Source organism: Bombus vancouverensis, chromosome 14 (genome assembly GCF_051014615.1).
Source record: "Bombus vancouverensis nearcticus chromosome 14, iyBomVanc1_principal, whole genome shotgun sequence".
NCBI classification, from domain to species: Eukaryota; Metazoa; Arthropoda; class Insecta; order Hymenoptera; family Apidae; genus Bombus; species Bombus vancouverensis.
Genome location: NC_134924.1, coordinates 5,768,188 through 5,794,268, shown reverse-complemented (window position 1 = coordinate 5,794,268; position 26,081 = coordinate 5,768,188). Strand labels below are relative to the sequence as shown.

General features: G+C 35.2%; 1 protein-coding gene across 6 annotated transcripts; it reads right to left on the bottom strand.

Annotated features, from left to right (window-relative positions):
- Positions 1-705: 705 nt before the first annotated feature.
- LOC117157509 (choline/ethanolamine transporter flvcr2a) lies at positions 706-24,780 on the bottom strand. Of its 6 annotated transcripts, none has more exons than XM_076624277.1 (10): positions 19,200-19,464; positions 18,475-18,836; positions 12,683-13,001; positions 11,359-11,580; positions 9,906-10,130; positions 7,652-7,793; positions 7,334-7,539; positions 6,979-7,082; positions 6,787-6,897; positions 706-6,499 (listed from the first exon to the last, which is right to left on the bottom strand). In XM_076624277.1, exons 4-10 carry the CDS (start codon positions 11,536-11,538, stop codon positions 6,238-6,240), a joined length of 1,230 nt encoding a protein of 409 aa, XP_076480392.1. In that variant the 5' UTR covers positions 11,539-11,580; positions 12,683-13,001; positions 18,475-18,836; positions 19,200-19,464; the 3' UTR covers positions 706-6,237. The 6 variants fall into 6 exon arrangements, with proteins under 6 accessions (XP_076480392.1, XP_033191454.1, XP_076480390.1 ...); XM_033335563.2 differs by having other exon boundaries at positions 12,753-13,001; XM_076624275.1 differs by having other exon boundaries at positions 12,753-13,001; positions 19,274-19,464.
- Positions 24,781-26,081: the final 1,301 nt, after the last annotated feature.

The window sequence follows — 26,081 nt, the reverse complement described above, 5'->3', positions numbered from 1 at the left end:
TACTGCGCGTCTATCTCAGTCACCAGGAAAACATAATCGTTCAGAGAAATTAAACTACAACTTCTTGCTTTCCGTGTTCTCCTATTATCCTCTTCTTGCGATTTTCTTACTAGGGGAACAATTGAATAAAGAAGTTGTCATGAAGTTGCCTGCGTTTCATATTCTCCTGTTATGCTTGTTAGAAGAGAGCCTTCAAAGGCGCTCAACACTCTCGAAAATAAAATTACATATTAGGAGACTATAAGAATATAAGATACGAATGTAAGATAAGAAATTAATTGAAAAGATGTTTTGAAAAAACACATTTAATCGCACAACTTCTTAATAATTGATTATGTGGATATTTGTACGTGTATAATTATAATTAAAATAATAATTTACGTGTATAATTAAATTTACAGATGTTTGTAATTCTTATTCCAACAAAATTTGCACTTTTATCTTTTTGATAATTGATAATGTGAAAGCTTGGTATCTGATCTTTTTTCAATGCTGAGGAAATAAAAAAGTGGAGAAGATTATTGTACAAAAAAATTTGTGAACGATTATAATTCCATTTTTTATCAAAAAGATGTCGTCTTCAAAAGTAAAGATGTGCTGTATTCGATCAAATTAAATAATTCTGAGTGCAAAGAGTTAATATAGCTTTAATTAACTGTTTCTGGTATCTGTAATGAAAATCGAGTAACGATAAAAATGACACAATTGTATCGTAAATATTTCTCAATATATTTATTTTTCGATTTGTTTGTAACGGAACTACACGGTAACAATAACATACAGATTAATCTTAAAGCTTTAAATCTTCGAAGCATCTTATCGCTCTACATTTTCAGACGATAATCAAATAGCGGATATTGTCAACAATCACAGAGACTTTTATTTGACTTTTGTCGTGCGCGTTTCCTGCTATTTAAGGAGAACGCGCAAGACGATTTCGCATAAAAATTAATACGCTCGTGGGAGGAGGAAACAAATGGAAACGCGTTGCGAGCTTTAAATTTAATTACAAAATGAGCGGTTAACGAATAATAAATACGACGTTCGAAGATGCGAAATTAAAAAAAGAACGGAAGACTATAATATCGTTGGTCGATCGATCATATTCCAAACTCGATTTATTTTTACTTTATTCTCTTTTTCTCGTCTAAAGAATTAATGCGACAAAAATTCATCGATCGATTCTTAGGAGGTAAATAGAAGTATATCCCGAGAAAAAGAGAGCAAGAAAAGAATAAAACGAACCAGTCAGTCATTCAGTAACTGTTAACTTGCTTAACTCATTATCGACTAATGTTACGTTAACGCAACACGACTCTTAGAACTCTCTTGGTTAATTTATATTATCGAATTCTTTTAACATTGCAACTATGAAAAGAAAATCTAAAGGTTTGATTCATTTCTTCTTTTCGCATTTAGAGTCTACGATTTTGTAAAGATCGAAGAAATCGATTAATGATAAATTATTTTGTTTTGGTCAACCTATCGAAAAGGTACGTTCTAAACAATTTTTGCCTATACATATAATGGGTACTTTATTCTAATTTTCAAGTTATACACAAAGGTATATTTCGTACCATATATATATCTTGTGAAACTGTCGAATCTGTTATCTCTCCGTGAATTTTAACGTCGCATTTTTCATCTCCATAGTAACCTATAAACAATGGGAAAAATAGTAAAAGCTCCAGTCACTGAATTCCAAATAAGTAGCGTTAGGTTATTTAAGTGACGGCGGTGATATAAATCAGCGATTAAAATTCAGTTAAAAAGAAGAGAAAATTCCAAGTTACGAATAAGTACGATGTGCATTCCATTAGAAATTTTGTCAAATTCTATTTGTTACAAGCGTGCTCGGTTACCATGAGAGGCACTTACCGATAACGATGCAACTACATCGACAAAGTTCTAATTTGGACACGCACATCTATATGCACGCAATAATCGAAGAGTGCTTGTACACAACATTATAAGTGGTAAAATTGAATGGCAAAAGAAAATTTCTGTTTTTATCGGAAAATATTCCAATCAAAATGTACCAACTGAAAATACTACAGTATAGTAGCTAAGTGTAATTATCCTTTCTAAGTAGTTAACAATAATCTTAGAAAATGGTGTTACAACGTTGCCTCTATAGAAGAAAATATAAGCGCCAATAGACGTTAGTTAAGTGATTTATGGCTTTTGTCTATGCCATCTACTGAAACGAATGGAACATTGAGTTTTATGTACAACTAAGAGGTGGCACGTACGTGCTTTTCTACAGACACACTTGTTCCGTTTCATGAATTTGTACTACATTTGTACGTAAGTTCACTTTCAGTGTTTTAACAAGCACTCTTCAATTACAATGTCTAATATACAATCTTAATGTACTTTGTAATGTTAATGTACAATTTTGTATAAAATATAGATATAAAGTACATATATGAAATCAAGGAAGCTTTTGTGTATAACTCGAAAACTGAAACAGAACACCTGTTATATGTATAGGGAAAAGTTGTTCAGAACGATCATCTTGGTAACATATTTCAAGCTCGCTGAAATTAGTGAGGTGGTAGCTTTTCAATATCTTCACATTTTTCTTTAATCATGGAAATTTTGTCTATGTCTCTAATTCGACTAATAGTGACTTTGTAATGTATCTGATATTTTAACAGTTTTTTTCTATCTTGGCAAAGTAACGCGTAAATAATACACGTTTTTCAGTGATGTTGCATTTACGTAACCTTCATGCGTTATTTTACCGTTTCGACGTTAATGAGTTAATAAAACATCCACTCGGATATACGAAAGTACGTACGTTGTATGGTTTTCGTTTGAATAAAAAAGTTAGTCGTTGCTGATGCAGCAAAATTAGTTAAACGAGATCGTAATAAAACCTACGCATCTTACATATTTCTTCGGCAGCAAGCTTCCGATTTCTATATTCCTATTTCTCTACACAAATAAAAGCGCGTATTCACGAATGACCTATCTTAATTAAAAGCAGCTCGCTCTACTAAAAACCATTCGGAACTCCTCATTATCGATTATCGGTACATCTGTTTAGCAGACTATTTAACAATACAAATTCGACACGTGTTAACATTTAATATTGTCTTTAAATTACATCGAGATATGGTAACTATCGTAACAATCTTAAACACGTTAACTGCTACGATGGTCATCAGTGATCCATGTTATCAAATTTTTTAAAATGGTTCAAATAAATAGATTATGACTGACAAATTTTCAAAGACAAAGTGACTTATGTAATATTGTCAGAGAAAAAGTGCGCAAATACAATATAATAGTTTATAAGAATTAGATGTTGCTGTGCAGTATTTTGTGATCTGTTGCGGCTTCCGGTGTACAAAATTCGTTTGTACAAAAACACGTGGCAGTCAACGCGTTAATATTGTTCAATAATATCGTTCTATAAAAGATATGTTTGAAACAGCTTCGCACAGAGACGTACACGACTTCGAATAAAATACACACGTGAAATATACACATCGATTTGACAAAATATATACATATATCCGTACACGTGTGCCTCTATATCTGTAAATCTTCGAATTGTTCATTCGTTTTGTGATTTCGATTCTTTGAAGAATTCGTGACAATTAATTGACAAACAGCTCCGGAAACTTTCGTTCCTGGGAGATTTTTCATCGTGGTTGATGCATCTTTGCAAAGTGAAGAAAGTAGAACAAGTCGTTCTTCCTGTTTTTTTCTTTTTCTTTTAATGTAAAAAATCTAACACAAAAATCTAGCGAAAGTAAACGGTGTGCAATTTTACTCTGAATATTTCTCTGCGGTCGGAATGTTACAAAAATAGAAGAAAGCTATATCTCTATCGATCTCAAATCCTTGTTTCTCTTACTGATAGGTTTATTGTCGATCTTTTTCGTTTCTACGCGACTGGCCCCGCGACTTTAGGACACACGATAATATCCTATAAAAAATAGTACACAATTAGTACACACATGGGTGATCTACGACAGTTATCACTACAGTGTTTCACAATGTTTCTCTTAATACTCGGTTTGTACGCGTAGCTACGATTATTGTCGTTTGTTTTGTTAGAGGAAATATTCGAAACGGGCGAAATGCTTTATTCTAGATCTAGCTCTATATAGTAACGATAACATCGATTTTCTGTAATCTAAAATAGAATGCGAAGTCTAACGACGTTTCAACGCTCCCTAAACCACTTTTTAGGAGAAAAATTGATTTTCAGGTATCTGTTAGCTTGTCCAAATCGACCTTCGCGCGATAATTAATTTTTCCTCGATGATTTCAGGCAAGCTTAATCGGGGCTTGAGGCGACCATCTCGTAAATCGAGTTTCTGTGCTAGTGGAGCGATCTGCTCCTTCGATGGGTCGCATATTTCGCGCCGTTTCTGGGTCATCGAATTATCGAAAATTCTTATTAAACCGGATAGACCGTAAAAACCACTCGATTCTATTAAAATCATCTTCCATGTCATTTCGTCTTCCACTCGATTCAACTATAGAACTAAATTGATAGAATCATTTACAATAAATTTCTAGATACGAGTACAGTAAGTTTTAAAAGGCAAATTTGCAAATTTTGAAAGACTTTTTCCACAAATATGTAACATTCGTTATCTCATTTGCGTTTCAAAAATACTCCTTCCATTGATATCTTCCGCATTGCTTCAGTTTTATCGCGAATGAGCATCCTAAGTATTATTACTAAAGATCAAACGACTTCGCCAACGCTTATTAAGATCCTGTACGATACACTCTGCGTAAGTTACGTCGATCGAGGAAATCTAATTTGATAGATTTGTACGCCACAAAGATCAATATTTAGAGATCTACTCTACGTATTCGATTAAAACATTTACACGAGTAACAAGAATAAGTAGATTTTACTTATCGCTCGGATGCACAGCATCTCGATAATATTTCTGGAATGATCTATTCGCTACAAGTATCATTATTATCGATACTATTCCTTCCGTTCCTCTCCGACTTCCACGAAAATACTATCTTCAACGACTTATCGCTGTTTCGGAACGGCAATCGTAATAACGCACAATTCTCTCGTCGTAATTCGTATCGTTTGAGGTCTCAGAGCGCGAAAGTTAACTCAAGTTATACATTGTCTGCCATAAGTATTATGATACTTTCTAATATTTAGTGTAAATTCGTTGCTTCTATTCTCTTGTTACTCCCCTGTAAGTCTTATTTCGTTCGCATCGCACGATGTACAGTACCAAATAAAATAAAATTTGTCAGACGTTTACAATAATAATACTTATGGCCGACAGTATACATTCATCAGAGCCATAGAAAACACTGGATGGCATTAATACTGATGGCACTACAAGTAAAAAAAGAGAAGAAAGAAAAGAAAGGATCTTCGGCGAAACTCGTTTTTGGAATCATCGAACGACACGAAGAACGAGATGAGAGTATCTGATCCTTAAAACTACGTGAAAACTGGCTCTGTAGCTTGCTCTACATTCGATTTTCTTTCGCTTAAGACGCAACAGAGGAATTCCACGCGTTACCTACACGCAATAGGCTCACCCCACGATACTGAAGAGTCGCCACAGTACAAAGAAGAAGAAACATTAGGAAAGAAACTATGTCTGAGCATAGGCCATTGATTCTCTAAGCTCGTATAGTCAACGATATCACGATTAATCTCATTCGTAAATCTATTCCGATCTCTTCAGCTACCAGGCTACATGAAATATTTCAGTACGATTTCAGATCATGAACCATGCCCAACGTTATCGTTTACTTATGTAGACTACCGTTGTTATTACTTTAATCCTCTTCTACCTCGTTTGTTCGCTTAAAATGATATTTGGACACATGTATTTCTTCTTAATGGTAATCTATATCATCAAGATTTGAAGATACATCAGTATCTTGTCGTCTTGTATGTCTGAAGTCTTTTTAAACATTCTGGCGAAGTTACTTGCAACTTGTGAATTAAAGAAATACCGTGCATGTAGAAGAAAGAAATAATAATAGTAATAATAACAACAACAACAAGAAACACGAGCTGTGAGGACCTATCTTATCTAATATTTTAACAGAATCAACCATTTCTGATCAGCCTTTGATAATTCATCTGTCTCATCCGCTTTAAAAATAATCATGCTTTGGCGCGGAAGCTCTACTTTCGCAATATCATCGATCACAAAGAAGACTAGTCGATCGTTCCTCCGGCTTTCTGTCAATTAACCTTCGACCACGAAAGATCAACGCTTAAAACTTGGCCTTCTGCCTTCGAAGATCGTTGGGAATGATGATGGTGAGCAACGTGCCGAGGGCCAACGTGCCACAAAGAAAGATGTTCGCCCAGAAGTCGCCCCACTCGTTCAAGGAATAACCGTAGAGAATCGTGAAGACAATACCGAACACTTGACACACTGCGTTTAATAAACCAGTGGAGGTTCCCTCCGGTTCTGGGTATGTTAACTCTGCAGCGAACTCGAATCCCACGGGAAGGTAACCGGTCATGAAGAATCTAGAAAATTTGGAAAATAAACGTTGAATTTTTCATGGAATTTGATATTACATGGGAAGAAGAATTTTTTCTCTTTTTTTTTTTTTTTTGAATAAAATTCTTATTTAGAAACATTTTTAAAGAATTCTGTTGAATGGTTGGGGGTTATTGGAAATTGTTCTATGCTTTTGAAATGCTTTAGGAAAAGTAAAAATAAAAATACCTCGGCTATGTTAAAATTCATAGAAGTGATTTCTAAGATTAAATAATATTTCAAAATATCAGAGGGATAGTAGCTTTGCACTTACCCTAACATGCCAGCTGTTATGTAAATAACATATATTTCACTGGTGTCTAGCGTGAACGTGAATATGATCATGCCAAAGAATGAGAGAAGATACACACCCAATGTCGTCTCTCTGAAAATCGATTTCAAATTAAAATTCAAGCCACCTGTTAAGCACGCTCTTTCGTTCCACATATTTGTCAGATTTACTCACTTAAATTTGTGCGTTTTATCGAGTACAATGCCGCACACCACAGAGCCCAACATTCCGGCGCACACGATGGTCAAGCCGATTCTTCCAGCGTCTTGTTCATGATTCTAGATATTTGCGGATCGACAATACAGATGTACTAAATAACTTTGCAATTTCTTAAAAGTGATACAGTCTCTTCGATGTGATTAAAAGATATGAAAAATTAGAGCGGAAAATAAATAAAAACACAACGATAATATTAATGGTAAAATTTGTTATGTAAAATTTGTAATGGTAAAATGGTTTAATTTTTAATTAAACAAAATACGAGAATCAAAGGACGCAATAAATAAAGGAAAGAAGCCGAAAGACTCACAGGGAAGTATTGAAGAACTATGTGATTGAGGAGCGTGCTGATAGCGTAAAACACGCCCACGTTGATGCCGTAGCTGAGCAACAATAACAAATAACCCGTGTTTGTGACTAGTTTCTTCACAGAGACGAAGAAGCTTCCCGTGGATTCAGCCTCCCTTTGTACAGCTTGCGCCGGACTCGGAGGAATCGGTGGTTCAGACTTGAAAACTGAAAGAAAAATTCGATCGTTATTTTTATCCACACGATGGGCAATCTCGTTTAGCTGTGAACCATCGTTTCGAGGAATTTTCAATCTTAGGTTTATGGTTATTACACGCACATAGAAGTATAAGAACCAGAATAGTAGTGGTAAAAGCAGCGACGATATAAAACATCACGTGCAGTCCTCGGCCAATTACGTTGGCATCTTCGCTGTTTTGCACCAGCATCGGTGGAAAGAGAAAACCGATTGCTATGCCCAACTGAAAATAACGCAACGATTATTCTAACTTATTATAAATAATAAAAATATATATGTAAAAGTTAGCTTCCGTTTAAAAGTAAGAATGGAAAATGATGGAATTTTTCCAAATGAAAAGGGAGAATGTTATTGATAGTGGCATGTTTGGTAGGCAAGTTTTGTAATGAAATTGCTGACGTGCGGAGAGATGCTGGACGCCCATTGTTGTTATTCCAAGGAAGTGACAGATCATTATTCTTTTCAGCTCATCACGAGCGATTCCGACGAGAGTTCCGCTCTCGAAAGCTTGCGAGAACCGTGGCGAACATGTACAGGCGGTGATACGTCATAAATAGCAAGGTCAACGATCATTTATATCAATTTTACGATAGCTATCGCGTATTTCTTCGTTAATGCCATACAACAAATAGGAATTTCTAATAAAAGCTTTATCGCGTGCTCCATTTCGTAGAAGACAAGCGGAATGTTCGATTTTTTAGTTGGAAAATAGATCAATTTTTAATTATCGATATATTCTATCGTATCCTATATATTCAACACTTGATAAGACGAAAGAGAAATGCAAATATGTAATTTATATTTTTAAGCGATGTACGCTTTTTACTTTAGCGTCGTTAAGCGAAGCAACGCAATCTGGATGGAAATTCGATTCTGAATACTATAATCATGAATACTCTATTTTCGATATTTCGCATAGTATTTTGCATATAAATCTCTTTCTCACGTACGCATCAACATTCATAACCTGCATTACTCTTCAATTTTTCCTATATCGCCAAAAATTTTCCAGCTAACTCAACACCTCCGATAACTCAAATAGAAAATTCGGAAAAACATGGAAGGTAAAATATAAAGCTTTCGAGCAGAAAGAAGTTTATATCTAATATAATCTTCGTCCATACGAAGGCACGCAGCTCGTAACAAAGCAATCTCGTCGACAATGCACCTTGAACAGATTATCTGCCCGGGGGGAGAAGCTGGTGGAAAGGGGTGCGTAGCTTGTTGCAATGTGGTCGTTCTTTAACTCGCTGGATGGGGTCCAGGATCCCCTTATGCCGTCGCGAAATGAAACGTGGGTGCACGGTTCGACTCTGTTTCCCATCTAATCACTGCTTAACTCTTCAACGAGCCTGTCCCTCCAAATAGAGTTCTACCACACAGGTATTGTGCACTCGAGCTCCATTTATCGCCACCATTACTTAACAACTATCACGGAGTAATACAGATCCACTTACTGATGACTCCATTTATGGAAATCGTGTGCATTTGATACGCATTTCTGTTACCACGGTCAATCGATTAAAGTGGAGGAATCATCGTCGTAAATTGATTGACGCTGACTTTTGAGACGGTAATTGAGACAATAGTCTGATATGATAATGTGGAATGCCTTTCTCAGCATAGCGCTTTGAAACACTACATAGATGAAGTAGAATGTAAAACGACGTTCGGAAGGACCATGTTCAACAGAGTGCGCTAATTAATTGGTGAAGGATAGTTCACTCGCCTGTTCATATAATTGGCTGTTAATTCTCCAGCGAGTAATTCTAATTGGTTTACGTATTCGAGAATTGAGTTATGAGAAATAGACATGATGAAAGCGAACTTGTTTCGTAAGAGGTATCACGTTTGAGCTAGCTTGAAAAGGATGTGCAAGATCAAAGATCGTGGAATTAAACACTTCAACAAGTTGAAATGTTTCGTGTTAGAGATTTTACCGGTAAATTATTCAATTTTATTAAATTATTAATTAATTAATCCGGACGTACTTTTTCTTCTTAGAAAATTTCTTAAATTCGAAAGGATCGCTTTTAATACGTATAAATTCTTGTTTCGATGTTCCTAGAACTTTTCTTAAAAGATTGAAATTTGTTCATCTATCGAGATGGAAGCAAAATTGGGCCAGAAATATTGAAAGGCCGTAGAAGGTTGGCTCGGAACAATTTTGAAACATCCTCCAAAATGAACGTGTAAAAACATTCATCTTCTCTGTAAAAGGTGATTCTTCGGTCTGCTACAATCAATATCCATCGTATTCATTCGACTTTAATTTTGCGAAGCATGCAGCCGATACAAAGCTAGTTGGAAATTTTTCGATCCGACAGTGACTGACCTGATTTCCAAAAACGCCGATGCTGCACGCGCTGCTGACCTGGTCCGGGCCGAACCAAACAGCCGCCAAACGTGCTGGCACCGACAACACGAACGCTTGACTCACAGCGACGAATGTTTGACCGACGAAAGTAATCCAGAACCGATCTGGACTCACGCTGAACACTTTTATCCAGGAACCGAGCGTGGTCCCGATCGCTCCTGCCAAGGCTGCGAACCTGAGCCCCTGAAATCAACGATTCATTTTATTTATTTTCTGCAAAAAAAAAAAAAAAGAAAAATATTACAAAGTGAATAATTGGACGAAAGACTTTTTTCAGAATTTTATTCGAACAGACGTGGAAGAATTCTTTTTATGAAGTTATTTATCACGAGGAAAATTAACGCTAGGAAGAGAGATATCATTAGTAAAGTTAAGAGAAGAAAATATATTTTTTAAAGAAACTTAGATTTTCCGAAATATTATTCGAACAGAGGAATTTTGTAAAATAAATTTATCCGTTTTGGAGAAAATTGATGTAAGGAAGATTATTGATCTTCGGCTGGAAAAATCGTGTAGATTTAATTTGTTGTGTATTTGAAGTATAACATGTTCGTACGAGAATTTTAATATACTTCGATGTTCATGTTTTTGATAGAGGATTATTTTGTTACTGCAAATAATTTTTAATTTCAGACATCTGTAGGTAAATAATCAAATCTGTCGTGTCTGTTTCGTACGGAGATATCATCGACATTATGATCATCAAAGATCATAAAGAGAGGACGAGAACAATTATTAATTCAAATTACTACGTTTGTTTTACCGAAATGGTAAATACGATATTTTCCTTGTATTTCGAAATCTTTGGACTTAACAAACTCAACCTGCTTAATCGAATTATCTTCCTCCGCACATAAATTTACAACCTACTACTGATCCACTAATCCTCAAAGCGTATAATCAAATTTCCTTATAAACGATGTCGATGCTTTACTTTTCGAAAGAACTAACATCCCCAAAGACTTAAAGAAGAAGAAAAAAGCAAAGAGACAGATAGTCATTTTCAGAATCAGATTACAGTGCGATCAAAGTATAATATGCACATTAAATACATAATAATTGAAAGAAGCATAAAAAAAAAAAAAATCGAACGCAACTTTTCTGTATTTTTATACGTTCTTCCATAATTTTTTCTTTCATTTCTTTATTAACAACTTTCGAAATGCAACGAGAATGAAAAATCCAATTTTTATATAAATATAAAGATATTCTCCGAGATATCGCTCTCGATAACGAAGCAGATTAGATTAAACTTCCGATAGAGTTAAATTAACTGATTTGAAATATTTCTGCTACGATAAACTCGGTGCATGCATAGATAAACACGATTTAAGGATATCAATTTTTCCAGACGATTCTTTAAATAAAACGGGCGAAGTTGATCAAATACAACTTTGGTGGTCGCACTTACGAATCTGTCGAGCAGATAGCTCGCTGGAAAGATGAACGGAATATAAGTTATCATGTAGATCATGCTAGTCATGTCAACTGAAAAACTGGACACGTCGTAATAGACCATTATGATGTTCGCGATGATGCTGTATTGGATCCACTGCATCGCGTTGCTGGCGCTGTACAGCACGAAGATCATTAGAATTGCCCATCGTCGTTTGTACACCGTCGTTTCAATATCCTGCGAAAAGATTGTTTTTTAAATTAGAAATCTTTTCTGATGCTGAAATTGTCAAATTTACACTCTTCTGTAAATTCTTGGATCATTTTAATATTAATTATTTTGTTCCCGGAATTTCTAGAACTTTAGTTCTCAAATATTTACAACTCTGTAATTTAAATCCTTTTATAGCTGAAATCGTTTAAATCTACATTTTCAGTATACTATAATTTAACTTTTTAATTGTACTATAATCTAAATTTCTTTACACTTAGGATCCTTTGAACTGTCAAATAAATAGAATATCTTGGTCCAATTTTCTTCCTGGAATTCGTTAAACCTAAGTTGTTCTCAAGTATCTAAATAAAATACTGCAATTTAAATCCTTTTATAGCTAAATCGCTTAAATCTACATTTTCACTATAATTTAATTTTTTAATTGTACAATAATCTAGATTTCTTTGTACTTAGGATCCTTTGAACTGTCAAATAGCTAGAGTATCTTGGTCCAATTTTCTTCCTGGAATTTATTAAACTTAAGTTGTTCTCAAGTATCTGAATAAAATACTATAATCTAAATCCTTTTATAGCTGAAATCATTTAAATCTACATTTTCACTATAATTTAACTTTTTAATTGTACTATAATCTAAATTTCTTTACACCCAAAATCCTTTGAACTGTCAAATAGCTAGAGTATCTTGGTCCAATTTTCTTCCTGGAATTTATTAAACTTAAGTTGTTCTCAAATACCTAAAGAAAATACATAGTATGACCTAAGTTTCTTTGCACTTATGGTTAGCATCCTTTGAAATTAGGTTTTCTAATACTTACGTTACCTTCATCGTAAATTTCTTTGCACCTAGAATTCCTACATCTAATTTTTCCCAAATGTAAATTTCCTCCATCGATGTTTCCCAAATTGAAGTGTCTTTAAATATAATCTTTTAAAACAAATCCCTTTCTCTGAACATAATCTCCTGCTTATCTTTCCTTGTATTTTTTTAAGTTTACTCGCCAAAGAAACATTCGATTCTCATAAAGAGAAAGAAAAATAATTTAAAAATAGAATAGCGGAGGCTCGTTGCTTGTAACAAAATTTATTAACACACTGTACAAGATACCAAATACAAGTTTCCGCGTAGATCAGCCAAAGTTTAGAAGCAGCTCTCGTTTCACAGAGAACGTAGTCACCTGAGACGGTTGAACGCCACTCTCAATGGCCTTTACATAGTCCGCCGAGCTTTTCATTTTTGTATCCTGTTCTGGTTCCATAATCCAGCGAACGTTCTACCAATTTTTCCAAATCGATTCTACTTCACTTCCTCGAGTTACTATCCTTTAACTTTCGCGATTCACTTCACCTTCACTTCCTCGATCTTCCTGTATTTACTTGGCAACTATTTTCTCAAGTGCCTTTCTGTCTTTCATCGAGTTTGCTCTCTGAAAAAGATCGACAAACAAGCATTGAAACTTTTATTCGAGACAAAACAAGAAAATCGTCGAGAAAGAGAAAAATTGTAAAAATTGCAAGAAAATTAAGTGCGATTAGGGTTTGTTAAAATTTCTATGATAATTCTGTTTTCGTAAAACGGGTACAAAATTCACGAGTTTCGTGATCTCGTTAAAAACCACGATTACAACGAATCAAGAAACACATTCCGACGAATTACGATGAAAAATTCCAACGAATGATTGTTCATCCACTGTAACCATAATCCATCGTAAGTCTAATTACGGAAAATTTAATGATCCCGCGCGGTCTAAAGTAACAATTAGTGGCTAACACGCTCTTCGGGATTTAACAGGAAACTCGAACAATGAATTCGAACGTGGATGTTGGAAAAATGTATATGAAGGTCTCTTGCAGAGTTCTTGACCACAAGCGTTCTTCCTCGACTTGAAAATTATGATATATTCAAGATTCGAAGAATTATGATACGAATAGATAGATATACGATACCGTAGATACGATAGACTCACACGATCGTGTTGAAGAAAAAAGTGCGTGAATTTGAAAAATGTGATCGTGGACGATGATCGAAGGATTTTTAAAGCATCTGTAATTCATAGCGAGTGATATGAACCGCTTCTTATAATAACAATGGCAAACAAGACGTACGTTCGATGAACAAACACTGAATTATTTATAAGTACCGTCCTTCAATTTCCAATGTAGGTTCGTCTTCTGACGAGCAATTAACAAGGTGAATAAAATTATCAGTCATATTACTCCGCATTTGAGTCTTCTGAGTTGTAGGAATCGTGTATTCAACGATTGCTAGCGAAATTCTGGGTCATTCGCGACTCGTTCGTGATATATCTTTTATCGATAAACCGTTGGTAAACTTTTCCGTATCGAAGTGTCCCTGAATTTAGCTTCTCCGCAGAAGAATCTCTGCCGAGATTTCTAAGTTTACTATTATTTAGAAATACTCTGAATCCGAAGTAGTCGAGCACGTAAAAAATGTTGAAACCTAAACTTACGAATATTCTAAGAGCTCGAGGAGCTAAAGTTTTCGAATATTAAAAAATTGTCGAATTTGTTCTCGCATCCGAGTTGCCAGGTGCCTAAATTCTCGGATACTTGAGAATTGTAAAAACAAATGCCGCAGAATCTAAATTTTCGAACGCTTAAAAATACTCAAACACATACTAAGTCTCTGAAAATCTAAATTCTGGAATATTACAAAATTTGAAGTTCTAATCTTCCATGTACTTAACACTTTACTGACTGCTAGCTGTTCAACAGTATACGCACATCCGACCGGCAGCTCAGGCGCAGATTCTCCCTGGCGCCGGCTCTGTTTCGGTTTAGACTCTCCAATACCATTCTTTTCGATCATCGCGAACGGTAAAGTTTTTCAAATCGGTATAAAACTGTGGCAGCTTACAAAGCAACGCAACCGACGCAACCGAGCAAGGTACCTTAGTACTAAATAACAAATTACTGCTCAATTAATGAGAAAGATTGTCGGCGATAAAAAGCCGATTAATGGGCTATCGGTCCGTGAGCGTCGGCGACAAAAAGCCGATTAATAGGCTATCGGTCGGTAAGCATCGGTACAAAAAACCGATAAATCGGCTATCGGTCGGTAAAGTGTTAACATCGTCGCAACAAAACTAACAAGTCTTCGACTTTTCGTTTACTCCTCGTGTCTGGGTTCGCGCGTACCGAGCTTCTCTCGAACCTCAGTTCACCATCCAAAAATCTTTCCAATCTAACTTATGCATCTGACAACTGTGGAACCTGAATTGACTTACAAACTTTCTGCAACCTTAGCTCTCTCGTCGGATTTCCTTTATTCCGATTTCTCTTGCGTTTAAGTTGCTGCAGATCGCGGTACAATAATCTCAGCTACGACGACGCTGGAATTTCCATAGAATTCGACACAAAGGGATATAGAAATTCATCTCGTGTATAAAAGACGGCGAGGGTTTCACGGGGTCAACGACGATGGAGCCATATTTCTACGATGAAAATCCTGATTTAGCAAAGGAGGATCGGGTTACATGGCCCTCAAACACGGAATGTATAACTTGGTGGCTCGACCTTGCGCTCATTATCGTGCAAAAGATCGTTCTCGTCCCATTTATTGTAATTAAGCTAGCGGGAAATCCGGCACACAGCGTACGTAAGCGTTCGTCGGTAATAATACGCTGGTTCAAGAAAATTTATTTGAATATTATTTGCATAAAAATATGAATACATTATAGGTGTCTTTATATAGATGTTATAGTTCGTGAAATTTCATTGATATACTGTAATGGGACACGATTGTCGTGACTACGTTGATGGAATTTGAAGCTGATTGGAAAATCATACCTGATATTTACCAACTGTCAACGTATACTATAGGTAATTAGTATGCAGCGTTAGTATAATACGCAAAAGTATTTGAACGCTTATGACAACAAACTTTCGTATCTATATTGTACGGGTTAAGTAAAAGATTTTGGAACTTCATTAGCATTGCGATGAGACACGGCTGCTGTGATTATATCGATTTTGGAATTAATCGAAACATGTATACAGAAGTTATTACTTACTGTACAGAAAACTTACATACTTACACTTACATATACTTATGACACATGAAAACGTATACTTACAGCAAACAGATGCTCGATGAAAAGATTATATTAGTATTAGTCGGAATATTCAGACTTATTAATAGGATAGTATTGAAATATGTATAATTTTATGTGCTAGACTAGATTGGCCGTGACACACGTATGTGAATATGAGTGTGTGAAAGTATGTGTGTGCGCGGCGTCTCGAAAAACAGACGAATGTACTGTTCCGTTGGCAGTGCGGTATGGAAGATGGTGAGACAAAGAGAGTGCTGAGACGCGTGCAAATGTATATCGACGAAGATCCTGGAAATCGTTTATTAAATAAATCTAGAATTATTTTAACACGAATTCTAAATGTATCCTTAGTGTTCCTTTACTTTTATTTCGGCAATTAAGATCCACAATTCTCAACAAATAGATAATTGAAATATTTTTATCATCTCCGCGAAATATATAGTTTGCGCTAAATAGCTTTTAGACCGTAAGTGTATTTTCACATTTCTTTCAAAGTTTATCGATATAATCGCCGTAGTTGAGTTTCATAATAGCGCCAATAAAATTTCGAAATGTTTCGTGTAAGAAACGTAATATATTCAAAAAATGGTCGACTCTATAGAATTATATCAATCTGCCTATATCATTATTTTTCTTTTTTTTTTCGTGTTGCTAGAGTATAAGGTTTCACAAGATCTCCTTGCAAAGTAGATAAGGATAATCCCGTTTGGTGATTCTTATAAAAGCTGTTTAAGAAATCTGGTCGGATAAAGATTCAGATAGGAATAATTTTGAAAGTAGAGATATATCGGTATCTATCGATTGATAAAATATTGTAAACTACCCAGCAGGTATTTCAGATCGGAGATTATTCTGACGTAAAATTTAACTTACGAAAATTCCGGGAAATTAACTATAATTGTCGTGATTATTGCTCGTTAGAATCTCTGATCCTAAGACGAGTCTTTGTTTTGTAAAACCAGTTGAGAATTCACAAGGCTCGGTATACGGAAAAATTTGTGAATAAATTCTCACGTGGAATCGTTCCATCGAGCACGAGTCTGTTTTAAATGATGAACGCAGTATTTCCGGTTGAAAGATAGAAAAAAAGACAATTATCTGGTTGATAATTGATAAAAATAGAACATCGACGAGTACGAACGAACCTCGTTACGTATGACACAAATGTTAATCGGAGGACAAACAAACAATGTAAATCAACACAATTATCATCTTGAATATGTATGAAACGGAAAAAATATATCGCGAAAAGAACCTTCGCCTTTGAGGGATATGTTTCCGAAAATAAATAAAAAATCACGGATTGAACCGATATATCCAATGTTTAGACGACTGTTCGCGAAATATAAATCGTGATATTAAAAGCTCGATATATTTTTTTCTCTTTCACATTCTTCGAACTCTAATAATTTAATTAGTAAAAGGTGACAAACGTATTGACGTTTAAAAAAAGCCAATAGATACACGATGCTTTTAATGCGACGAGTAACTCGACGGTCGTTTCATAGGAAGTGGATCGAAGGTCGTTCGAGGACTCAACGTGAGTTTCGTCCGGAATTCTAGGTTTTAAGGTCAAGGATCACAGGAACTAGAGGAACCATCTAACGTGCCTGCCTCTACCATAGTGACATCGCTAGGCGAATTGCAAATTTCAATTTGAATTTACGATGAAACCCCATCAACACTTCGTCAAATACGATTATTCGAACAAGTTCCAAACCGTATCAATTTTCAGGTACAGATAATGGCTCCATGAATCATTAATTTACAGAGGAATTTAACAGCGTTGCATACGAAATGAAACGATCGTGCGACGAATGTTCGAATGATCAATGAACGAATCACGAAATGATTGCAGCAAAGATATAGAGAAATTAAACAACCTCCTTTTAAATCAGCTATCGAAGCTTTAAAGCAGATATCGTGGAATATTTATCGGGACTCGAGTAATTTAGATTGTGCATTTCTTCTTTTTTTTTTTTTTTTTCTGAAATTGTGCTGCGGGTGCCACTAATTGGTCGTCGAGCAAATTGATCTTTTAATATTTAATTTACTTTCTTTCTTCGTTTGAAAATTTCACGGAGGACGTTTTATTCGCTTTTTTCATTAGAGAATTTGACCAGGAACAAAGAAATCAGCATTGTGACGTAGATTTTTCCTTCTTTTATCGCGATCTCTTTGTGACGCTTGAAACAATTGAAGGACCGTGGTCTGAAGGCTTGTCGCGATACGCAAGATAAACGGCCGGAGGAAGTTCGATATTTGTTTTTTGAGATTGGAATAATTGGTCATAAATGGAAACTTCCATAATTTACCATTAAATTCATTTTTCATTCGTCGAATTTCTACGCACTATTTTATTCAATTCATAATTGACATTTACTACACAGTAGTTACAAAAAGTATTTGTTTTCACATTTCAATACAATAATATATATATATATACATACATAGATCTGTGTAAATCTTGCGAAAAGTACAACGACGTGCAAATACTTTTTTTCTAACCATATTATTTATATCGGAGACTAAATTTTCTCTTCGTGCCGCGAAACTATCGCGAATTAAAAATTCTATTATTCTTAGTTAACCTTTGGTTATAATCAGACTGAAACGCAATTACGTTCAACAGTGGCGGTTGGCGCACCTTTAGTCGCAATCGATGCACATTGCCTTACAGAACGTACCATTAAAGCGCGTCAATTACGTCAATTACAATAATTTATTTACGATATCCTTCATTTGCTTCGAAGCATTGTTCCCTCCGCCGAAACAGAAAGTTTCAACTATCGGGAAGAAAAATATCATACAAAATTGAACTTACCTGAACGATGAGACGCGATGACCTCGTGGATCCGCCGATCGATGAAGAAAAGAGACACTTGTCTCTCGAGATTAGGTCTTCAGCGTGTCACATAAAGTTACGTTAGCGTGTTTTCACCAATTTTCACTGAATTTCAGTCACGATCGAGAATCCGCGACTAGTTTCAATTCACGAATGCGAGACACAAAAACGTACGGTCGAGTCCACGTGGATCCCGCGACTGTTCTATGCCGGTCGCAGAACTACGTCGATGTATCGTTGAGCCACGCGCGTACGTAGCTTTTTCGCGATTAATCAGTGGCATATATCAAAGGACAATCAAATCTCGAGCAAAAGAATTCATTAAAAAAATAATCGAAGAGCTAATAAAAAAGATTACAGAAATTAATTTTCTGTTAGCGAAGAGAGAGAGAAAGAGAGAGAGAGAGAGAGAGAGGATTGCTCGATGTAATAGATCGTAGGAATGATTTTTCAGAATCTATTTCTTTCTGATTAATATTTTTCAGAGTCACTTTCCTTTCGATTAATTTTCTTTTCAGAATTATCCAATTAATTGGATAATTCTCTATCCAATTAATGTAACCAATTTTCCACGGAATTGATTTTGCTCGTAAAATCAAGTCAAATGAAATATATTTTGGCAATTATTTATTTGAATTAAATTACGCTTCTCCGCACAATTTTCCGTATGGAGAAGCGAGCGTGTACACAGCTACGAAATTTACCCTCTTTCTCTCTCTCGCTTTCTCTCTGTTGTGTATTATCGATCAGTCGCTGGGCTACAGGTTACTCGATGTACGTTAACAGGTTCGTTGGTTTCTTTTCGTGCGGTTTATGAAAAAAAAAAAAAAAGAAAACGTCGCAAAAAGCAATAGAAGCGTTTGCTCTGTTTTGTGCAGTCAGGCGAGCTCGTCTGTCATGGCTAGTCGCAGCCGATGCAACATCCGAGTCCACGGAGCGCTGGACATTAACTAAATCCGATAGATTCGCCGCGGCTCGCACCACCTACACGTCCTTCGTTTGATAGCGGCCTCGCGCGCATCGACGGAACACGGCTCGATCCATTGCTTCTGCGCGAGATTTTCGAGCCCGCGATCACCCGTGCCGCGATAAGGGACGTGTCATCCTTGTCATTTTTTCGTTAGTTGTGCGGCGCCTTGTGCGATTTCGGAGATCTAAAAGATTTGACGAGTCGATCAGCTGCAGTTAACTTTGATATATATCGTATTAGGCCGCTTGGATTGAAGGAAAATCAGAGATACATTCTTTTCCTTTTGTTTCTAGTCTTAGTGGTGTTTTGTAGAATTCTCTTTATATCCTCTGTATTTTAATGAAAATTTAAAATCTTCATTTGAAGATTTATATAAGTTTTCTCTTTCCATTTCGTTTCTGGTTTCAAGGGAGAAGAGCAATTTTGATATGGACGAGGATAAAGGTGATAGGATACACTGAAGATGTGCGATAGAGATCCTCTCTTCTGTTTTTCTTTGGCAGATATTTGAGCAGATTCAGAAGAATATTTCTGAACAGAAATATTGTACAATGTTTCGCTAACACAAACATTTGTCAATTTTATGGTTTGACACGTGAACGTATTATTTGATTAGCGTATTATACCAGGATCAGCTTCTTTTCCTCTTTTTAGCTCTCAGGAAAATATTACAAAGTTTTGAATGACTCCGAATGGTTGGTATTACATACGAGTATAATTGGTTTAGAAAGAAAGTACAAATTTTCTTTTGGCAGTCTCTGAAACAAATCACGATAGATCGTGTCGTTCTAGCGATACTACAGACACGCGTCGAGATTTGAGATTTCTCGTTTTTAACTTTCAATCTATCGATTGATAAGAAAAAAAAATTAATCTATACATACAGAATTTTAATCTAACTTGAGATCGTGATACTTTTCGATCGTGATGATAATCGATGTCCTTAATTGCTTTCTTGTTTAGATAATCTACGAATCTTTTCTTAATCAGTTAATTAACACAAATAATTAAATAATTAAATCGATGTGTTTGGCAAAATCAATGCTGTCACATCAATGACATTGTTAAATCAATTCGGTAGTAAAAAGGCTGATTTTTTGAAACGATTACGTTCGAATTACAGCAGCCTAATGATCTCTAATGCTGATACATTTTTTTCAAACTTCGCGATAGCTTCGACATTGAACCACGTTACACATTAACAATAACATTACCATAAGTAGGAAACAATTCATTTGTAAAGATAATGCTGCCGAACGATAACAACGTGAAGCATACGAGCAGCGAATTATCGCAGATTTAATGAAACTTTTAACAATGGAACTCAATGGACAAATCATCTGGAATAACACAACGAACTATCTACATTTGAATTTTGCCGCAACTCTCCGTGAAATGTCATCCAAAAATAGAAATATCTCTAATCTTGCTAATGTTAATTTAAAACACGTTCGAGCTTCGATTTCTATTCGGTTTAATCGACAGGCAAAAATTACTTATTTCGTAAAATAACTTTATAAAAATTAACGCTGCAAATGATATATTGTTACATAAATATCAAGAACGACGTGTCGAAGCGTTCCGATTTAGTCTGTCTGATCAAACACGTGATCGTTCTACTTGGCGAAAACGATTTTGGTTGACACTTGTCAGCTGTAAAAATACATTGTCATACAAGAAATTAACGCTTCAAATGAAAAATTATTTTATAAATAACCAGAACACGTATCGAAACATTCCAAGCTCGTCTGTTTGATCAAACACACGATCATTTTACTTCATGAAAACGGTTCTAATTAAGAGGCCATCAGGTGTGAAAATACATTGTCGCTGAAAATATGAATACTTTAAATAACGTACGATATACATGAACATTGAGAATATACAGAGAAACGTTCTAACTACGCTTGTCTGACCAAACACATAATCATTCTACTTTGCAGCAATAGAACAGAGAAAGAGACGAGAAATGTAGAATAATCATATCGATGTCAATATAATACAAATATAGTGGATACTATGAACAATACAAATGTTTGTTTAATACAGTTTCTTTGCGCGAAAGCTCGTTCGATCAAAGAAATTCTAAATCATAGAATCGGTTGGTTAAATCATTGGATGACATGCAGGGCATTGCTGTTTATCGTGATCTTTATCGGTGTAAGACTTTGTTAACGAAAAACAACGAGCAACAGTTGCAGTATACAATGCGACATGGAGTTACTAATTGCCCGGTTCGTGCTCGCAGCGTGATAGTAAACCGAGTAAACAGGATCTTCCAAGAATACCGCTGCCTAAGCCCCGCAAATCCGATTTTACTGTCAGTGAATACAGTCGATCACGTATCAACGAGCGGATATGTAGCAATCGCGCCTAACGGAAAGTAAACCGTGAAAATTCTCAGACATTTAATCAAACTTCCACGAAAATGTAATATAATATATACCTTCTACGCTCGATTTATGTATACAAAATACTATACCCTATAGATTATTAATGAAGCGATAAACATATCCGGTTTTAACGAAATTAGCTTGACGTTTTATAGCCATATGTTTTTTTTTTTTTTGTTTAAAAATATCAGATGAAATATGTTTTCGTTTTATTGATAATTAATAAAAACACATTTCTCTCGGAGTATAAAAAAATGCGATCTTGGAAAGAATTTGAGACATATAGAATTTGTCTAATGATATTCTTAAAAGCAATGTCACTTTTCCTTTATTTACGATTTAAATTAACAATTTGAAGCGAAAAAATTACAAAATAAAATAGACTGATTACAATCATCTAATTGTAAGTATACTAGACGCGTTTGGGTTAACATAATTACCTGTTCTAACTTATTTAATCCAATCTGCAAAAAGGAAATATGTTTCCTATATTTATCGTTGTTAATTATTTGTAAACAAAATATCTGCTAGGAGAATCGATCTGGGAAGATCTCTTTTAATTAATTTCTTTAATTTAAATTTAATTAATTTAATTAATATCTTTTAGTTATTTCCGAGTAATCGTATTGTTTCAAGAGCAACAGCCGATCAGATGATCTTAACTCGATCCTGTAAGAATTTTCCATGAAACGAACCTCTTCACTTATCATTATCCTCGACCACTCGCCAGTGACGAATGTTCCATTGTTGCTTGTTTTTTTTTTTTTTTTATTGTAGATAAAAGATTATACAATCGATGAGATAACAAGCCCAAAAAGAGAAAGAGAAGGAGACGAGAAATAGTCGAGTACATGCTAGAAACCTGGATAAATTCGCCTCGACACAAAAAGCATCTCTCTGGTAAACAAGAGATTCGATCCTCAGTTAAGATAAATCGAGACAATACACAACGAGACTAATATTTTAAAACAAACCAATTTCTCTATCCTCACGTCGATCGTTTGGCGTTGAAATTATTTTGAAAATACTTTTTTCTCTTTCAAACGAGAGTCACGTTGTCGAAACGCGTTCGACTCGATTTGTCTCGCAATTGACGCAATATGTTTAAACAATTATTATTGTGCCACCGTTACGGGATTCCATTTGGCCTTGCTAAACTCGAATCCAGACGACCAAAGCGGCTACGTGATAAGGCGCGTCATTGATAAAACATTTTAGTGACGATTAAAACTGTTATCTTCATTATCTCGCGCGCACACCGTATTACACGACATAAATTATTATGTTGCCTGATGTTAAGCTGTTCTTCTCCGGTTATGCAATGTTTCTCTTTCTACACCTAAGAATTATGTATGCATAGGATGTATGTGCATGTATGCAAAAGACGAACGAGGAAAAAATCGTTTGATCCATCGATGTTTGATATTGTTAGAGGACACTTCGATATCAGTGCTTCTTGACTATCTGCAGTTCTTTGTGTTTTTGTTTTTAGCCAAGTAATTGAAGAATCAGGATAGACAATGTTATCTATGTAGTGTTTTGAGTATCACGATGTTTTATGATGTTTTTGTTGTGGTTATATTTTGGAGATGTTTTGCTTCGCCACTCGTGAACGGAAGATTTTCCTTTTTTTTTTTTTTTTTATACGAAGAATAGTTCAGTCTATGGAATAATAGTTCATAGATGAGATAAACTTCTCATCAACCACGATGTTTCGTGATATTTTTGTTATGGCTTTTATATTTTGGAGATACTTTCTTCCAGATAGCTTTCCTCAGCGGAAGATTATTCTCTGCTTTCGAATGTCATCGAATTGTAGATTGATTAAAGTAATTGTTAATAGAAATAATTAAGATAGGTTTCTTATTTGCGTAGTATCACAAATTTTTGCAATAATTATATTTCAAGAGTATTTTCCTTGTTCCTCATTGGTGTTCAATTCTTCGTAGCAGAAGAACGAAGGAAAGTGAAAGAATAGAAAAAAATATAATTAATTACTGCGATGAAATAAAAATGCTCTGATTCTCTGGTAGGCGCAACTTTGAGAAACAAATGATTCAGATCTGAATATATATTGATTGTATGATTCGATTTAATTGAAGATTATGAAGGAATTGGGACAACATTCGTAATATCTGAAGTAATACCGGCACATAGCAGTAATAGAAAAGTTTCTTTCCAAGGATTCCACGAAGTGCATAGTGTACAATGTATGTACTGTACATAGTCTATGTCCACGTCGTTGCAGATAAAAGTTACGAACAGTAGGAAAGTCGCGCGAGCGAGACTATCTCAATGAGGCGCTTATCTAATCAATACAAAAAAGTAATGAAAATAAAAAGAATTCATACCTGAGGAGATAGCGTTTGATGGGAAGGCTGATTAGGGTGCAGAAGACCGGTCGATTCTTCTGGAACATCTTTTTCAATTTCGTTCATTTCTTCGTCATTGAATTCACACGCTCGATTTTGATCAACGAACTCCTACTTTATGCTTTCTTGCAACTGTCGAATTTTCTTCACTAAAAAGCTTCAAACTTTCGCAGGCAAAATAAGGAAATGTAGCAAAGGAAGGGGCGTAATTTATGGCACCCTCGAGTGTCTTCGCTTCCGTTTCTTAGAACCGAGATCGACCAAGGCCAGACGATCGTTCCGAGCGTAGGAATCTCCGCGTTTTCTTATAATTTGGTAATTTTTTAAACGTGAAACTACTAAAGATTCGAGTAAAGATAAGGTTAATAGAACTGGAGTTAATAGAAAAGCTTGAAGCGTGCGTTTTAATAAATTTGAAGAAAAGTTTCGGACACCGTGGATACTATAACGAAGCAGGATCGCGAAAGTTCGCGAGCTTTAGTCGTCGGAACGTGCGGTCTCGTCGTTCGACAAGCGGCGATTGATTATAACCGAAGACCCATGACGATTGTTCGAAGCCGCGCCTGTTCGCAAAGCAGAGCCGAACTGGAATATTAATTTTCCTAGCAGAAACGTGTTTACAATGTCTGAAACGAGCGCAGACTTGTCGACTGATACGAGTTTCACATTATTTGATTAGTGTGGTGAACTGTGACGTTGAGTCGGGGCGTTGACGAATTCTCTTGTATTGGCAACATTTATCGAACTATGATTCCACTGTTAATTAACGCAGCTGCCATTAAGTCAAGCTATATTGTTTCAACGAAGAGAAGAAACGTTTAACAAACGTTAATTAAAACGTTAAGTCTTGAGAATAATTAAAAGTTTCTAATAGGAAATTGAAATCGTTGCTTTACCCTTTGTAACTTACTATTAAAATACTATCTTAATTCATGTAATAATTTATTCATTGTTAAAACACCATATAACTTGCTGTTAAATCTTATACATTATATAGTATTATATAGTACATGCTATATTTTTTATATTTTATTTTATTTATTGTCATTTCGTTCGATTCGTTCCTTTCACGTTTCATTTTATTTTTCTTCCTTTTCACCGATTCCAACCTCGTTTCCACTTCTTCTTTCCATTTATTTTCTACTTCAACTTCTTCTCTGACCTCAACTTCCACCAACCTTGATCTTTTATTTTCCTTTTCCATTTTCCATTTTCGCTCTTTTCTTTTCCCATTTTGTCTTCAAATATTTAATCGTAATATTCAACGTAATATTTCCTTCTTATTCCTCTCTTTTCTCTTTTAGTACTCTCTTAGTTAATTCCGAACGGCTCGGTAAATCTTTCCTTGCGTATTTATTATTTTTGCTTAATTATCTTGTTTACAATATTATTATGGAAATTGTAGAAATTATATTGCTACAAAGTGGCTTATTTGTAACAATTATTACATCACAATTCTTAAATCAATGAAAAGTAAAAGAGCTGTAGCAGATTACTTTCTTTATTTTTCACGAGTTAAACAATACTTTGATTCATCAAAAGGACTTGTAATTAAAAATCGATAAGATTATCTGTCGCATAGATAGAATAGAAACGTAGTTTTTTGATATCAACGACTCCTATTTTCTACTAAGAAACGAAAGATTTTCTATTGAAATCAACACTTTCGATTCAAGGGATTGAATACGCTGTTAAAATACGAATGTTTATTGAGCCGATAATTGAATTCGAACGTGCTTAATATGATAATGAGATCGCATACAGAGGTTCATCCTTCCTATTGATTGTCTCTAAATCTCTTAACCTTTGCCTGAAGTAGCCACCAGAGCTTTCATTGTATTGCGCATGATA

What these genes read in the sequence shown, in the direction of transcription:
- LOC117157509 (XM_033335562.2), bottom strand. Translation starts at nt 24,296, where the DNA reads ATGAACGAAATTGAAAAAGATGTTCCAGAAGAATCGACCGGTCTTCTG. An exon ending in TCGGCGTTTTTGGAAATCAG is followed by an intron (nt 7,794 to 9,905) that starts GTCAGTCACTGT and finishes CGTTATTTTCAG; the next exon opens with TTGGGCATAGCAATCGGTTT. An exon ending in GATAAAACGCACAAATTTAA is followed by an intron (nt 6,898 to 6,978) that starts GTGAGTAAATCT and finishes ATCGATTTTCAG; the next exon opens with AGAGACGACATTGGGTGTGT.